The 18,201-nt window shown below is 44.2% G+C and overlaps 1 protein-coding gene across 8 annotated transcripts in view; it reads right to left on the bottom strand.

The window, feature by feature from the left end:
• RASGRP1 (RAS guanyl releasing protein 1) overlaps positions 1 to 18,201 on the bottom strand; it is a 776,793-nt gene that overhangs the window by 73,879 nt on the left and 684,713 nt on the right. For 6 of the 8 annotated variants that reach the window (XM_081507143.1, XM_081507136.1, XM_081507139.1 and 3 more), the window contains exon 1: positions 3,329 to 3,563. The exons of the other annotated variants lie outside the window; for them this stretch is intronic. In XM_081507143.1, coding sequence (XP_081363269.1) covers positions 3,329 to 3,363 — 35 coding nt within the window. In that variant the 5' untranslated portion in view covers positions 3,364 to 3,563. Of the gene's footprint in view, positions 1 to 3,328; positions 3,564 to 18,201 lie in introns of those variants that run through there. 8 annotated transcript variants of the gene reach the window in all.

An 18,201-nucleotide genomic window follows, 5' to 3' on the forward strand; every position in this document is an offset into this window, starting at 1 on the left:
TCTTACTGTGCCTCTGGCTATCATGTTTATTACCAGAGAAATATACCTCAGATCCATAACTTTAATTACTACGTATCTGATAAACATATGATGGCATCAATTTATCAATAAGTACTTATTCTATGAGTAACACACGTGTGACAGACCAGAGAGGACCAGTGAGACAGTCTGTGAATGTACTCTGCAAATTAGAAAACATACTTACTATATGTTAGTTGTTGCTGTAGTATGAAGGTCATCTGCAAGTTCCTGAATACAAAAATCTAGCTGGAGAATGAGAACCAGACCAAGTACAGATAACTCTACACATCTCAAATAACTGGCCTGTGAATATCAAGGGCAAGAAGTGTGATGTTCTCAGAGGAGGGAGAACCGGTTCCAGGTGGAATGTTGGGGAAAGCTGTAATCAACAAGATGTAATGTCACCCAGAAGGGGCTGAAGAAGTACTTGGATCAAAATAAAATACTGATGCACACGTGGATTTGGCGAAACCACCCTGTTAAAAGACAATGGGACCACTTACTACACAGCCAGACTCGTGGAGGAAACACCAGGCCCTTCGAGTTCCTTTTCAAAGTGGCTCCAGAACGCTGGTCTGGCATTGGCTGCTGCCACCTGTTCTGACCTATGACGGGCTCAGTGAAGTCCAATCAGAAACTGGCTCTTAGGATCTGCTAGCCCAAGGCAGTGATTTCTGAAAGATCAAGTTGGTATTATAGGACTTGATCAAGTTTCTGGCCACTACTGACTTTCACCCAGGCCCTGTGATGGCCCCAAGATCAGATCAATATCTGAAAATGAAAGGAAACAGTAATGGTCACCGGAACTAATACCTCTGATAACAGCAAGCTCTGTGATGGAGATTTACATAGTCTTTAAAGCTTACAGTCAAGATGTTATCTCCATTTCACATTTTGAAACTGAGTCTAAAAAAGGCTAAGTGACATAGACAAGGTTATATAACTCATATGTACTAGATCTGGGACTTGTACTTGGCACCTCTCGGATTCTGTTTAATAAATATTTATGGTGCCTGGAACTGTGCATCTTTCACTATTTTAGAATTAGCAAAAAGCTGGCTAGCCCCTCCGAGGTCATTCTCCAAGCCCTTCAACCATGCCTGTGGAAGTCCAGGCTTGGAAAGACAATGGGATGGGGCGCCAGTGCCAAGCCAGGTAGAAGCCAGGCCTCCTCTGCCCATGTCATGCTCTCTTCCCACCGCAGAAGCAGTGATGATCCTAAACCTGGCACTGGTTATCCACTGTTGGGATCAGTCAGCTTTCAGCCTTAGCTGCTGTCTGTTCACCATTAAGACCTCCTCCCAAGGCAGAGTTGGGAAAGATGAAAACAAAGTCCTTCTGGTTAGAAGTCTTTTTTTTTTCTTCTCATAGGTCTTCCACATTCTCCTAAGCTCAGAGAGATGAGGCCTCGGCAATGAGGCTGTCTCCTACGCAGCTCTTCCCGCTAGGACTGGGAGGTGGCTGTCCACCTCTGTCCCTTGACTGGCCAATCCAGGGAAAATTCCATTTTCTCCCTCAGTTGATAGCATCAACCATTCAGGACTCTGAAGACTGCCCAGACTCTAATCTGAGTAATGTTTCCCAGTGTCACCTGAAGGGGAAACCACTTTGGTCCAGGAGGTGATTCTCAAAGGTAGATGCTTTTATCAGAACTACGAGGGGCTGGTAACATTTACCCAAAACGAATGGACTTGAAGGGAGTATTTAGGGGAGGAGGAAGGTAAAAGGAAGGTGAGAGATGCAGTTGGCAGAGAGGCTGCTGAGACTCAGAGGGCTTGGGCAGGAGAAACCAGGGAGAAGAGAAACTGCTAAAACCCAGACGGCATTCAGAGAGGCTGGGAAGATGAGGAGTATGTGCACCATAAATTAGGAAACTGGGCAATTTTGTTGTGCTGTCTCTTGACTGGCTGCTTTGTGACAGACCTTCAAATTGTTCTGTCTTTTCTGGTGAAATGGCTATATATAAGGATTTATAAGCCACTTTCTTTTAAGCAGGTCTAAGGGTGTTTTTCCAATCCATAGAACCAATAGCCCCTAAGTCTGCAAACGCTTATGTATTTTTAAAGGACAGTAGGCAAATGTTTCCTCACCAGCTTAAAACAAAAAAGCCAGAGAGAAACAACTTGTAAGTGTTCCCTGAGGCTAAAACTGGTTAAGGCCCTATCTAGTTTGCTGAAGGAGATTTTCAAAACCTTGAACTGATTCAGGTGGAATCCTCTCCAGCCTCAGGTACCTCAATGGAGGGCACAATTTCGGGTTGAACTTTTTATGAAATTCAGTCCAGAAGAGTGAGGGGAGAAATGGACAATGAGAATGAAGGGAAACTCCCACAGTTTTCTTTGCAGTGAAAGATGGCTTTTATCGGCTTCTAGTGAGGATTTTTTCCAGTCCTGTCCTCTCCATCCTGCCATAATACAGCTGAATTTAATTTACCGGAGCCCCCTCCTCTCAATCCCATGCAGAGAACAGCGCTGGACCTTCACGGGCAGGGTGGGGGAGGGCTTAAAGGGCCAAGAGCTTTTAGTTCCAGGAGGTCCAGCAGGGCAAGGCTTCCTGCTGGACGGGGCACATTAGGCGCAACACAGTCTGCGTGGATGGAAGCGGGAAAAGCCCAGCTCGCCCGGCCCTCTGCTGAGCTCAGGCAGTTGTCGGGTTCTGGCCCTTTGGGGTGCAAACTCCAAGTTGCCCGGCCCCTCCGGGCCTCTTTACCCTGCCAACAGATTTTTGACTCACGGTCACTTTTCCGTCATTTTCTGTCACCCCAAGTCCCTCCTGAAACATGTCCCTAGGATCACAGTGGGTGAGGGGAGTGTAGGTTTCCACCCAAACGGTTGCGTGGCTCGCCGACCCCTGCGCGCCCGCGGCAAACGCAGTTATCCTTCCAGACATCCGCGGGGCCGGACGGACCGCCAGGTGGCGCTGCCGGGGCCGCGGCAGGTGCGCGGGGCGCTGAAAGTCCACGAGTGGGAGTCCGATGGGCCCAGCGCCGAGGGACCCGGGATCCAGTCGCTTAGCGCGATCCTGGGTCTCGCCGGATCAACTCAGGGCGCGCGTCCGCACAACAAGGCTCCCTCCCCAGCCCGTGGGGCGAGATGCGCTGGGCGACCCGGGCGCGTCCGTCCCTCGAGCCCGTCGCCCTGGACTAACCCGAGACCCCGGGAGGCCGCTGCCCTCCGCACCTCCAGCCCACAGCTTCCCATAGGGGGTGGCGCCGTGCTAGCCGCCGCACTCCCCATCCCGGCGAGGTCCCGAGGTCGTGCGCGCCGTGCCCCCCGCCCCAAGAAAGGAAACAGGCGCGCCTACTCACCGTGGAGCTTCTCTCGCTTTGCCCAGGGTGCCCATGGCCGCAGCCGCGCTCCCCGAGCCACCTCACCCAGCGCGGCGGGACTGGCTCGGCGGGGCGCGGCGCATCGCCGCCGTCACCGCCGCCGCCGCCGCCTGCCGAGCTCCTCCGCCCCGGGTCTCCTCGTCCGGGCCGCCCACCCGCCGCTCTCCGAGCTGGGCGAGCCCGACCGCGGCGCACCGCAGCACAAACTTTGTGTGAGCGCGCCCCCTCTCCCTCCTCCCTGCGCGCGCGCACACTCGGCCGCACCACCACCTGACAAGCGCTGATGGTTATCGCCCGAGGAAATGTGTGGCGCTCTTCAGCTCTTCCCCGAAACCTGCCCTCACTACTCCGTAGTCCCCGGAGGCCTGCGCCTCCCTCCACTCGCGCCTTTTGCTCCCGGCGCCTACTTCGGCCCGGGGCTGAAGTCGGAAGCGGAGCTGGAGGGGCGGGGAGGCTCCAGGTGCCTTGGATCCCACCCAGCCCGCGCCAGGAGTTCGGGTGGGAGCCGGAGGAAACGGGCCTCGCTCGGTGGCTCTCAGGGCAATCCCCACCCCCTGTGCCTTTCCGAATTTCAGTCCAGGCTCCCGAAGACCCCTTATGCCCTTGCCAGCCTCTCTTGTATACATCAGAGCGCAGATTCGAGGGTGGGGTAAGGAACGAAAACAAAGTTGTGGGTCCGCCTTAGCCTGTGCTTTTGAGTATCATCTTGTTAGTAATTAGCAACTGGGCTGGAGATACTTGTTCTGCACCCCGAGGAACACTCCAGATACGATCCGTATAAGGGGAGACACAGCGGATCGGCCTCTGTTGGGTATGGGAGTGAAGCGCACAGAGCTGGGGAGGAGTGGGAGAACTTTCTGACGGCAGATCTGATCATGAATGGTAAAAAGATAGTGATGACAATAGCAAATGTTGACTAGTACCTTGTGCTACGTGCTTTCCTCATTTACACCGTCTCCCCCAAATACCAAGAGGTCACTGTTTTAAAGATGAAAAATATTAAGGTTTAGAGCATAATATGCTTCCCATCATACAACTAGTACACACCAGAGAGAACCACGACCTGAACTGAGATCTGGCTGACTCCCTGTAATGGGTGCGAGACTGTCCTAATAACATACCAATTATCACTCTCACATGCCTTAACTCCAGCCACATTAGTAAGTTCCTTCCCAGCCATGATGTTCTGGACCTTAAAGCCTCATATGTATATGCCACCTTATCCTAAAAAGGAAATTCAAGATAGCTTACAAAGGTGTGTAATTCACCAAAAGAAGTGTATGAAATGAAATGTGAAATTAAAGTACATAAAATAGAGACAGAAATGAAAGGTTGCTGGTCTTTTGGTTTCTTTTAAATGCATCCCATAGAACAAGTGGGACCAAAGACTTTTCTCCTGGATTTCAAGTAGTCATGTTCAAAAAGGAGGCTTTGTCTAAAGTTCAATTTCTGTCACATGCAAGACAAAAAAACAAAAAAAACAATCGCTCATGAGATCAACTCTTCTGATACTGAGACCAGAAAGAAGTTTGAGAATGCTCATGAACATTGGGTAACAGACCCAAGTTCTCAGTCACAGCTGCATACACAGCTGAAGGAATATTTGGATGTTTAATATTAAACTATGGTACTCTTCTAGATTTACACTGAATATGCATATGTATATATGCCAAGATGATAAACACATACCTTTATATAAATGCATAATTATATGTAAATGTGTTTAGATAGACAGAGTACTGGGTGTATACACATAATACTGAGCACAGTTTCAGGGAGTTGCATACAGCTATACACCCTCAGTTCATTATGTAATAAGTACAGAAATGATTAGCTATTAGTTCACTCGAGAAACGAGTCTTGCTGAGTTTTCTAAAGATAAGAGGCCTGCATCTGCCTAGGAAGCTGCTTTTTCTCAGGGTTCCTGAGAGCTGTGCATTCTGCCTGCACCTGACTGGGTTTCTGGGCCCAGCTGAACCCTTTGAAGAGGCTTTCTGGTTGTTCCTACTTGAGCAATTTGTCTTTTCCAAACACCTTAAATATCAGACATTAGCTCCATCTCTTTCTTCATCTTCAGCCATGTGGTTAGTCTCCCTGGTCCTGTTTGAGGCACCTCTGACCTCAGAAACAAAGCACTCCTTCGTTACTTCATGTTCTCTTATCCTCTCTTCTGCTTCTCTAAAAATCCCTCTGATACCAGTAGTCAGTGCCTCTGTAACAGCTGAGAAAGGTTGGGGACCACTATCGTCTTCTGCTTACCCTTGGGTAAGGTCATTCCTTGGGATCCTTTCTCTGATATTCTTTCTTCTCTTAACCAGAGGCTCTTCAATGATATCCCTAGACCTTTTGCTCAGCTTTTTGTGAGTATCTGAGAAGGCTCTGCAACTAAAAATGCTTGCTTTCATCAGATTTTCTAAATGACCCACTACTCAAATTAGGTGTGCTTTTTTTTTTTCAAAGTAGGTGTTTTTAATTTCTTCTATTACTTCAACAGGACCCAAATGACTCCTGAGTCTGAATATCTAACCTTGATATCTAACATCCCAAACCACATTTCCAACTGGTCGCCCCCTTGAATTGTCCTCCAGGGCTTCCTCTCCATCTCCATCACCACGTGTCTTGGCCCCAGTTATCGCTAACCTGAACACGTGTCATAACTTCATAAATGGCCTCCCTAGTTCTTTAATCCTTTTCTCGTGTTGTTTTCGGAATTACCTGATCATGTCATTTGTTTCCAAACTGCCGAGTAATTTTCCTGTTGCCTACAGAATAAAAGACAAAGTTCTTAACATTGCTCACCTTCACAACTAACCAAACCTGTTTGGCCTGGCTTCCAGCCATGCCCTCCAGGCACTTGACCTCTTAGGTCATGACCTGGTCACTGCTGGTAATTGCCGTGCCCTTGCAAGCCTCAGTGCTTTTGCTTGTGTACTTGCTCCCACCTGTCATCTCTTTTCACCTAGATGCACAAAGGCAGTTATACTGAACTCATGTCAAATGGGCAATTCTGCTTCCCAGGGGCAGAGGGATAAAAACCCACCTTGCAGAATCTGCCTGATGACTGGTTAGGCTCGGAGAACCTATTGTCCACCAGAGCTTCCACTATGTGGCGTAACATTATTTTCATCCATTTGAACATCCATATGTTCACTGGGTCCCTACTTAAGTGTCAGTGCTTGGCATTGAGAATCTGAAGGAGAACAGGACAGACAAGAGCCTTGTTCACATGAGCTTACACGTCTAATAAATAGACAGTATCCAAGTCCAAATATGCCATGATGTTACATCCTGATTTCCAGAAGCTGCCACTGCAGTCGGGTCACCCCTGCCCTCATGGGACACCATGGGCTATTCCGGTTGAGGTACCCACATGCATCAGTGAAGACGGAGCTGCCACATTTAGGGATACGTAGCACTACAGGAGAGTGAAGAGAGATGGAGACAGAAAAGGAGGGAGGGGATGTGGCACCGTCATTTCCTCCTTTGCTAAGTTCCACTCCTGTTTCTGAGACGGGAGAATTGGCCTCAGTATTTTATTGTTGTGACCGGCTGCCCCACAGTGAACACTGCATTCCTGTTGTTGCTCACCTTGGACCAAAGCTAGAGAAACTGCCCATGTGAGAAGCAGCTTCATTTGCTATGGGCCCGTAGTTTGGCGCCTTGTGGTTGGACTCCTGCCTGTTTCTTTGTCCTCAGCATCTTCTTGTGGATGCAGCCCATGCTTTTCTGAGAGTTTCTCCATCCGCGGGCCAGCTCTTCTGGAGAGCATTCTGTCTTCCTCAGGTATCCTCAAGATTCTCCATAGGGAGTTTGATGAATGTCATGTAAATGATATTTTAAGATAAATCACCCCACACCTAGACTCTGCATATCCACTTTTGTTTTCAGCTGAAGGGGATGCTGCTTGTCTTTGTTGAAGTCCCTTCCCAGAGGCCCGATCTCCCTTACAAGTCATATTTCTTTACATCATGGAGCCCATATTTTTCATTTGATTTTGGAATTGTTTCAGGATATTAACAAACAAACAGAGATATATGTTGTTTCATGGCTTTTGCTCTTAGGGAGATGGGGGTCCCTGGAAAACTTTGAACAGAGGAGGGAAGGGATCCAAATTGTGCTTTACTAGGTCTGGCTGCTGAATTCCAAAGTGACTCATGGGAAGTAAGGGCAGGAGGTTCTCTGTGGAAGTGACCTTCATAATTTTCAGCTTCTGGGTCTGCCCAGTTGGTAGCTGTCAAACAGTTTTTAGTATTACTCCGTGGTGAGAAGTGTAATGTCACATCTTACACTCTGTGACTCAGATGTACATTTGTGCTATGCGTCAAACTGAAACACAAGTTGTGTGAAACACGATCCTTTCAAAAAATTTTTAAATGGTATTAAAAAACAAATGCAGATCAGGATCCCTAAAATTGATCCATCAGTTGGATGGGATCATATTATACAAAATGCAGTTCCAAGGCTTCCTGTCATGATAATAATACATCTCAATAGTTATCTCTGGGAAAGGGGAACTTGGTGACTCTGAGTAGGGGGACTGTTGCTTTCCATTGTTTCCCCTTCTGTGACTTTTATTTTTGTATTGTGTGCAAGCATCTAGCCCATCAATAAATCCTATTTTGAATCATTCTGGCATAGAAGTTCTTGCTTTCTGATGCTGGCCCAAATGGCTTTTAAAAAAAAAACAGAGGCTGAGACCAGGAAAGGTAACTTGTCAGTGAAACTGATTTGTTCAAGTTTATATATATATATATATATATCAAATGGTATGTTTTCCACAAATACTTAGGAGGCAGAATGGCACAGCAGTTCAAAGTGTGAGCTCTGGAGTTAGAATGATTTGAATTTCAGTCCTCATGCTTCCTTTGCAAGTTAACTTTTCTAGCCTCAGTTTCCCTATCTGTAAAAATGGGTACAAACAAGCCCTACCTCATGCAATTTTGCTAATGATTACATGACATGGTTTATGCCTGGCATGGACTGACCACTGCAGACACATTGATGTTTTTAGTGCCTGGTTATAGGGACACGAGGTGAATGTTTCAGTAAACTAGTAAGTGTTTTGCCACATTGAAGGGATACCTGCCCTTGTCTTGGTTGATGGGGAGCTGACTTCTCAAAGGAAGTGAGGCGTGGGTTAAGATATAAAGAATGAGATGAATAGTGAACCAAAGAGAAGTGAGGAGCAAGAAGAGGTGAGGTGAGGCCGGTGTTTCAGAGAAAAGGAAAATACAGAGGTAAGGAAGAAGCAGAGCCGAGGGCTTTGCTTTAACTAAACAGAGGAACTTACTCTGATTCTCCCCCACCCCCTGCCAATACATCAATAAGGCTCTCAAGTCTGACAATCTTACTGCCTTGGCAGAAACCAAGAGGCTTCTCATCTTGAAGAATCCCCTGTGAGCTCCTTGAATCCCTTGCTCCACTTTAGATGTGATTCAATTAAGGCTACTTCCCAAGTTTGCCTTTGGGTGCTTGAGCTGTGCACTACTGCAGAGAGCTGAGTTAATTACCATTCAACACTGAGCTTCTTTTCAAATGGCTGCCCTGCAATCAGAACAGCAACAGTTGAAAAGCTAAAACTAGTAATGCAACTGCTATTTTTAAAACCCCTATTGTGCACCCAGCACTACCCTAGCACTAATACTACTTAATCACTTAACACCTACAAAGACACAGGTAAAAGCTTAAAAAAAAAAAACAAAAACAGTTAATAGAAAGATTCAAATGGCCTGGACCAACCAAAGGATGTGGTTTTCTGAGTACAAAAACTGTTTAATATGTATTCAAAAAAGTACTGTGATAAGCATAGTATTGAAATGAAAACTCCTGAGTATTAATAAAGACACTTGCATGTGAGCAATGGAGAAAATCATTGTAAATTAATATGGGTGGGTGCTTCTCACACTGGGATCATCAGCAGACACGTACTTAGTCCTTAAGGGTCTAGAAGACTTTTTTTTCCCCCCTTTAAAAGGGATCATATTTAAGAAATACTAAAGTAGGCTGCTTCACACGCAACTTACAAACATTTTTACCTATTGATCTGACAGTGTTGGTTACCCCAGCCCACTCCCCTATGCCAAAGCCTAGCTTTCCATCCCACATGGGGTGTTGTGTCTTTTTATTCAGTCAGATTCTCTGTTGTGGGAATGGAGAGTGAAACTCTCACAGGCAGATAATAAGCCTGCTGCTGCTGCTGCTAAGTTGCTTCAGTCATGTCTGACTCTGTGCGACCCCATAGACGGCAGCCCACCAGTCTCTGCCGTCCCTGGGGTTCTCCAGGCAAGAACACTGGAGTGGGTTGCCATCTCCTTCTCCAGTCCATGAAAGGGAAAAGTGAAAGTGAAGTCACTCAGTCGTGTCCGACTCCTAGCGACCCCATGGACTGCAGCCTACCAGGCTCCTCTGTCCATGGGATTTTCCAGGCAAGAGTACTGGAGTGGGGTACCATTGCCTTCTCCAGATAATATGCCTAGGAAAGTGTAAATTGGGATGGAATAGTCTGACTTGCCTGACTCTGACATTGCCTCTGGATGTAAGGCGGGAAGCAAGCCCAACTAAGAAAAGTGTGACTTAATCTTGTAGGCAGACTTAACCCCTGTGACCCCTGGCTAAAGAGATGGTGTTTCACAAATAATCAAGTCACACCCAAGACAGCAACTTGAAAGTTAGAAGTGCATTGATTAAAAAACAAAGGTGAAGGCTTACATTTCCTCCAAGTATTGATCAAGATTGATCTACCACCATGTCTAATTGGCAACAGACTCAAACACTTTGATTGAAGTCATTTCTTGGCATTCATTCAGATGATAGCCAAAATTTACTGTAAAAGGAAACTATGTTTTTGTCTTGTGTTGTTTTGTTTCTGCACCTTGCATCAAACTGAGAAAACGTCCCTCTGAACTGTGTGTGCAGCTGGGGGAGTCAGCCTGGTGGCTTCATAAGTATAAATAGAGACCTAACTGTCAACCAAGGCAGTCAACCAAGTGTTCAGCTTAATTGATTTTTAGATTAAATCAATCGGTGAAAAAGATTGCCATATGGTGTGATAAATCCAATCAGTGCCCATTTATGTGTGATCTTCAAGTCCCCAGAAATGAGGCTTTGCTTCCTGAGGAAGGTTACCACATGCCGGCTCTCAGTTTGGCTCACGCACGTGTGTTCCCAAGGCAGCGTTATTGCTCTGCCATTGCCTGTCTTTGGACGGAAGTATGAAGAAGTCCGGGTTAGACTCGTTATTGAAATAGACAACTTCTATATTATCAATGTTGCAATTGTTTAAAAATTCCTCTTTTCTAAAAAACTGAAGTATAATTGATTTACAATGTTGTGTTAGTTTCAGATGTACAGCACAGCGATTCAGTTACACACATACATACATATCTATGTTTTTCAGATTCTTTTCCCTTATAGGTTATTGCAAAATACTGAGTATAGTTCCTTGTGCTATATAATAAAACCCTCTTAAAAATCTAAATTGCTGCGACTTTTGTTCTGTACCAGCCAGAGGAAGCACATGGGTCATGCAGGAGGTGGGGTCCAGGTGGGTGAGTTTGCCCCAGAGTCTCCCCACCTTGGACCACTCTAAACTAAGCAGGAGTGACAGGGCCACAGGGTGATATCTGGGGGCTCTTTCCTCCATACAAATATATTTTAAAATGAATTTTATGATTGTGTCAGCATAAAGATGAATAGGATCCAGATCGGATTCATTATTATACATACAATCTTTGGTTTTTTAAAACAAATGAAAACTTTTCTGTGGGCTCCTGTAAGTATTGCAAGCTCTCAGCCCCGTACCTCCTGGATGAGCCTGGTTCCCTCATGAAAGATAGAGTGCTCTTTCCTGGCTCTGAGAGAGTAGTGGTTTCTGGCTCTTGGGAGATGTTGGTATAAAATAAGGGGAAAAGTGAGTTTCAAGGAGGGGCTCCCTCTGTCCCTTTTGAACCTACAATAGGCAGGCATATGGAAGGTGACCTGTAGGGCCGAAATGGCACAGAAAGTGGAGGTTTGCCTGGGGATGAGAAATAAAACTAGGGACTTTGCAGGGTCATTGAAGGCCACAGGGAGGAACCAAAAATGTACTTAACTTGGAGGAACCAAAAACGTGGTACTTACTGACCAAGTGGCTACTGGTGTAGGGAAAAAATAAATACTAGTTCTGTGCCAGAGAGTAAGTACCTCCTGCTTTCATGTTCGGAGAAGGCAATGGCACCCCACTCCAGTACTCTTGCCTGGAAAATCCCATGGACGGAGGAGCCTGGTAGGCTGCAGTCCATGGGTCGCTAAAAGTCGGACACAACTGAGCGACTTCACTTTCACTTTTCCCTTTCATGGACTGGAGAAGGAAATGGCAACCCACTCCAGTATTCTTGCCTGGAGAATCCCACGGACGGGGGAGCCTGGTGGGCTGCCGTCTATGGGGTCGCACAGAGTCGGACACAACTGAAGCGACTTAGCAGCAGCTTTCATGTTAGGCCTGAACTTGGTGCTAGAGTACTCAGAGGCCCAGCCAGAAAGGATCTGGGAGTCCTTGGTCTATTGCAGAAAGCAGGTTAGACTACCAGGAACAATGGGTTGGCAGTGAAAACAACCAACAAACTAAACCAAAAGGGGCCGACTTACATCTTAAGCTACGCTGAGCTGGATTCTACTATCAGACAGAATGTTTTTTATTTTTTTCTGTTTATCCTAGATTCCTCATGCTGATTCTATGAGCTGACATATTGAGCACTTCCTACATGTCAAGCACTGAGCCAAGAAATAAGTACACATTATTTCACATCATCCTTGCAAAAAGACTTTATGATGATTTACCATGGTTGTTCTCACTTTATATAGATGGTGGGGTGGGGAGAGGTTTAAGGCTGAAAAAGGTTAAGTGACTCATCCAAAAATACACAACTAGTAAAATGTGAAGCTGGGTTTCAATTCAGTGTGATTTTGGATCCCAAGCTTGTCACCATTTTGTTACACCTCCCACTCATGATATATTAGATTTTGCACCCAAAACAGTTGAGTTCGTTGGCTATAACCTATTAGAAAATTCTGGGTGAGGTAAAGAGGATCAGTAACCAGAACTAACCATATTGTTCACGGCCTCAATGAAGTGTTGAGCTTTTAGCTGTCTTATCAACCACAAGTTATAAAACAGAGCATCAAAGAATCAAAATTTTGGTCGAGTGACACTGCTCCTCTAGAGCTCAAACTAGAACTGCCTCTGAAAAGATTTGGCCATTGGTTAGGGGAGGGAAAGCCACTGACTTAAGACTTCTTCAGGCTCCTGTTTTCACTTTGAGTTATATGAAAAGTAAAAGTATAACTATTGTCAATGTGCTATTAATGCATTGGTCAGGGGCTTGTTACCTTATTATGTTACTTCTCAGATAACATGTACTACACCTCTTGTGTACGTGTGTGTCTGCACCTGTGAATGTTTCCTTAGAAGACTGGACTAAAAATGCAGTTCCTACTATGATTTCTTCCCCATGACTCCTTGTTTAGAGGCTTTGGTCTTCTCTTGAAAAAAAACGGGGAATTGTTGTATCAAGTATTTCAAGCATTATTCCTTCAGGCTTTCTTACTACAACCCAAGAGCTCTGATTGGTTTGCTTGTTTGTTCATTTGTGCAAATAGAGTTTTAGCTCATCACTATACTTCAAATAAAAATCTCATAACTGAGTTACTAATGGAACTGTACTCCGGTCTTAAAATTTACCCTCAACAGGTGTGAATATCTTTCTGAGGTGCTAATATGAGTTTAGTCGTTTGGTCTAACCTGTCAAATCGGGAGTGAAGACTGATCCTGACTTCTGGTGTTTAGATTATTTTGTCTAGTTCCTCAGTTTCCCATCCTTTCCTGGAACATCCCAGAAACCCAGGGTTCCCAGGATCCCCCCTCCTTGTTGTCCCACGTAGTACGCCTACAGCTTCTGATGCAGATTTGGACGCTGAAGAAGTAGGGACCCTTGCCTACCTTGTTCGCAACATAGAGCAATTGCATGCTGGAAAGTTCCTGACTCAGTGGTGCTGCTGCTTTTTCTGTTTCTCAGCCTCTCTGGAAGACTCACAGGTGACACATCAATTTTCTTTCCTTGCTATTTCCATCAGTGTCTCACCTTTCCTTTTACTCTTCCAAGACATTTGAGGTCCACTTCTTATTTTACTCTTCTATCTAATGTGATGTCTAGGATCTCTGACAGCTCCAAGTGCATGCATGCATGTTAAGTCGCTTTAGTCATGCTTGACTCTGTGCGACCCTGTGGACTGTGGCCTGCCAGGCTCCTCTGTCCATGGAATTCTCCAAGCAAGAATATTGGAGTGGGTTGCCATGCCCTTCTCCAGGGAATCTTCCTGACCCAGAAATTGAACCCTGGTCTCCTGCTTTGCAGGTGGATTCTTTACCATCTGAGCCACTAGGGAAGCCCACCAACCACAAGAGTGCATGCCAAATCCTGCCCTTACAAACACTGGAACCCACGCAGGAAGGGTTAGATGGCCAACCGTCCAAGATGCCTATAAAATGGGGGCTGAAGGTAAGGAAGTATGTGGAGACACATCCAGGAGGAAGCCTTGCCTACTTTGCAGCTTCTGTTACAAAGAAGCATGATAGGTTCAGTTTCCTGAAAGCTTAGCTATGCCCCATCCTATTTCATCCTCTGGGGAAAGGGTTTTTCCTCTGAACAGTCTTGTGTTTTTTCTCTTGTCACTTGGAGGCAGGGAGTTGAGCTGCCTGAGGTTGACAGCAGTCTTAATATTTGTTACATCATGACTTTACTAAGGCTGGTAGGCATCTGAGAGTCAGGGCTTGGCTTTTGGTTCAGACTCTCAAGACCCAGTGTTTTTGGCAGATGGAGCTCTTTCTGAATAGCAAGTCATTGTTGAGTGACATGGATAGGACCAGGGCTAAAGGAAATCAGGGTTTCAAAGGACTGTCTAAACAAAAGTCCCTTCTGTCCTTGGTATTTAGGATTTCATCCCTCTCTGAACCAAGGTTGCCCATTTTGCTGGGAACTCTGCCATCTGGAATCCAAGCACAGTCTGATTTGCAGGTCAGCCACCATAGGAGAGGTGCCAAAAAGTTGCTTGCCATAAAGTTCATCTGGAAAAGGAAGAAATCAATAACCTTTTCCTGTCTTATCTGCACTTACTCTCACCTTGTATTTCATGAAGGGCACGGCTGTTGCTACAAGTATGAATCAAACAAAAAATAACATCATTCCAATATCTTTGATGAATATAGATGCAAAAATTCTCAACAAAATATTAGCAAAGAGAATTCAACAACACATTAGAAAAATCATACACCACACCTGAGTTGGATTCATCCCAAGGACAGAAGCATGGTTCAACATATGCAAATCAATTAGTGTGATATACCACATCAATAAAAGATGAAAACCACATGATCAACTCAACAGATGCAGAAAAAGCATTCAATAAAATTCAAATACTTTCATGATGAAAACTCATACCAAAATGAGCACAGGGAAAACATATCTCAACATAGTAAAAGCTATTTATGACAATCTCACAGCCAGTATAATACTCAATGATGAGAAGCTAAAAGCCTTCCGGCTAAAATCTGGAATAAGACAAGGATGTCCACTTCTCTTTAACACAGTATTGGAAGTCCTAGTCGCAGCAATCAGATAAGAAAAAGAAATAAAAGGTATTCGAATTGGTAGGAAAGAGGTAAAGTCATCATTTCATGCAGAGGACATGATACTAAATATAAAAAATACGAAATTACTAGAACTGATAAACGAATTCAGCAAGGAAGCAGGATGCAAGATTAACACACAGAAATTAGTTGCATTTCTTTACATTAACAATAAAATAACAGAAAGGGGGTGTAAAAAATAATTCCTTTAAAAATCACATCAAAAAACACTTACAATTAACCTCATCAAGGAGGTGAATGACTTATATGCTGAGAACTACAAAGTATTAGTAAAGAAAATTGAAGATGACTCAAAGAAATGGAAAGATATCCCATGTTCTTGGACTTCAAGAATTAACCAGAGTCTTTTTGTGTTTTTTTTGGTTGCACCTCATGGCATGAGGGATCCTAGATCCCCAATCAGAGACTGAACCCATGTTCCCAGCAATTGAAGCACGGAGTCTTAACCATGGACTGTCAGGGAAGTTTGGATTGGAAGAATTAATATTGTTAAAATGACTGTATTATTCAAAGCAATCTACAAATTTAATGTGATTTCTAACAAATTATCCATGACATTTTTCACAGAACTAGAACTAATAATCCTGAAATTTTTACACAGGGCCACAAAAGACCCAGAATTGCTGAAGTAGTCCTTAGAAAAAAGAAGAAATGCAGGAGGCATAACCCTCCAAGACTTCAGACAATACTACAAAGCTATAGTAATCAAAGTACCATGATATTTGTAAAATATATGTATAGATCAATGGGACATAAAAGAGAGCCCAGAAATAAACCCACACGCTTCTGGTCAATTAATCTTTGACAAAGGAGGCAAGAATATACAATGGGGAAAAGACAGTCTCTTCAGCAAGTGGTGTTGAAAAAGTTGCACAACTTTAAATCAATGAAGTTAGCACACACCCTCACACCATACACAAAAATAAACTCAAAATGACTTAAAGACTTAAATAAAAGACATGTCACCATAAAAATCCTAGAAGAGAATATAGGCAAGACATTCTTTGAGATAAATTGTACCAATGTTTTCTTGGTTCAGTCTCCCAAGGCAGTAGAAATAAAATAAAAATAAACAAATGGGATTTATTCAAACTTACAAGCTTCTGTACAGCAAAGGAAAAGGATAACCTATGGACTGGAAGAAAATATTTGCAAATGATGTGACCAACAAGGACTTAATTTCCAAAATATACAAATAGCTCATGTGACTCAATATCAAAAAAACAGAAAACTCAATCTAAAATTGGCAGAAGACCTAAATACATATTTCTTCAAAGAAGACATACAGATGGCCAATAAGCACATGAAAAGATTCTCATCATCACTAATTCTTAGAGAAATACACATCAAAAATACACATGTGAGGTACCACCTCATACTGATCATAATGGCCATCCTTAAAAAGTCTACAAGTAATAAATGTTGAAGAGGGTGTGGCAAACCCCTCTTACCCTGTTTTTGGGAATGTAAATTGGTGCAGCCATTATGGAAAACAGTATGGCGGTTCCTCAAAAAACTGAAAATAGAGTTGCCATATGATCCAGCAATCCTATCCTGGAAATATACCCAGAGAAAACTATAAATCAAAAAGATTCATACACCCTTATGTTTATAGTAGCACTTTTTACAATAGCCAAGACATGGAAACAACCTAAATGTCCATCAAGATATAATGGATAAAGAAGATGTGGTAAAAATATATAATGGGATATTAAGTTAAGTGTAAGTTGCTCAGTCATGTCCAACTCTGTGATCCTATGGACTGTAGCCATGAAATTCTCCAGGCAACAACACTGGAATGGGTTGCCATTCCCTTCTCCACGGGATCTTCCCGACCCAGGGATCAAACCCAGGTCTCCCGCATTGCAGGCAGATTCTTTACCACTGAGCCACTAGGGAAGGGGATATTACTCAACCATAAAAAAGAATGAAATAAGGCCATTTGCAGCAACATGAATGCAGCTAGAGATTACAATACTAAGCAAAGTAAATCAGAAAGACAAATACCATACGATATTACTTATATGTGGGATCTAAACTATGACACAAATGAATTTATCTACAAAACAGAAACAGTCTCACAGACATAGAGAACAAACTTGTGGTTGTCAAGTCAGAGGAGGTAGGGGAAGGGAAGGATTGGGAGTTCAGGATTAGTAAATGCAAATTACTATATCTAGAATGGGTAAAAAACAAGGTCCTATTGCAGGGCACTAGGAATTATATTCAATATCCTGTGGTAAACCATAATGTAAAAGAATATGAGTAAAGAATATATATGGATAACTGAGCCACCCTGCAGTACAGTGGAAATTAACACAACACTGTAAATCAACTATACTTTAATAATATTTTGAAAATTTTCCTTGAGAAAAAAAAAGAATGAAAGCAAAGTAAATGACTTTTTAAATCCCCAAAAAAGGCTGAAAGGAGCTCCAAAGGAGCCCTATGGAGCTAAAATCAAGATGCTGATAGAACTACTTTCCTTATGGAGGCTCCAGGGGAAAGTCAGGTTTTCTTTCCTTTCCAGCTTCTAGAAGTTGCCAGAACTCCTAGGCTGTGGTCCCTTCCTCCACCTTCAAAGCTCAGCACTCCAATCTCTGCTGCTGCTGCTGCTAAGTTGCTTTAGTCGTGTCCGACTCTGTGCAACCCCATAGATGACAGCCCACCAGGCTACCCCGTCCCTGGGATTCTCCAGGCAAGAACACTGGAGTGGGTTGCCATTTCCTTCTCCAATGCATGAAAGTGAAAAGTGAAAGTGAAGTCGCTCAGTTGTGTCCAACTCTTAGCGACCCCATGGACTTCAGCCTACCAGGCTCCTCTGTCCATGGGATTTTCCAGGCAAGAGTACTGGAGTGGGGTGCCATTGCCTTCTCCGACTCCAATCTCTACTTCCACCATTATATCCACTTCCTCTGACTTTGTCCTTCTTTCCCGCTCTTACAAAAACCCTTGTGATTCTACTGGGCCAACCAGGATAATCTCCCCGTCTCAAGACCCTTCATCTCCATCTAAAGTCCCTTTTGCCATGTAAAGTAGCAGATTCACAGATCCCAGCAGTCACATTTTAAGGGGGGCAATATTCTGTCTGTCACACATTCTCAACCCCTAAACACATTCTACTACCTGTTTTCCTTGATATTGTTGTTCAGTCTCTCAGTCATGTCTG

The sequence above is a fragment of the Giraffa tippelskirchi genome, chromosome 7, assembly GCF_054371585.1.
Source record: "Giraffa tippelskirchi isolate mGirTip1 chromosome 7, T2T-mGirTip1v1.2.pri, whole genome shotgun sequence".
In the NCBI taxonomy this organism is placed as follows: domain Eukaryota; kingdom Metazoa; phylum Chordata; class Mammalia; order Artiodactyla; family Giraffidae; genus Giraffa; species Giraffa tippelskirchi.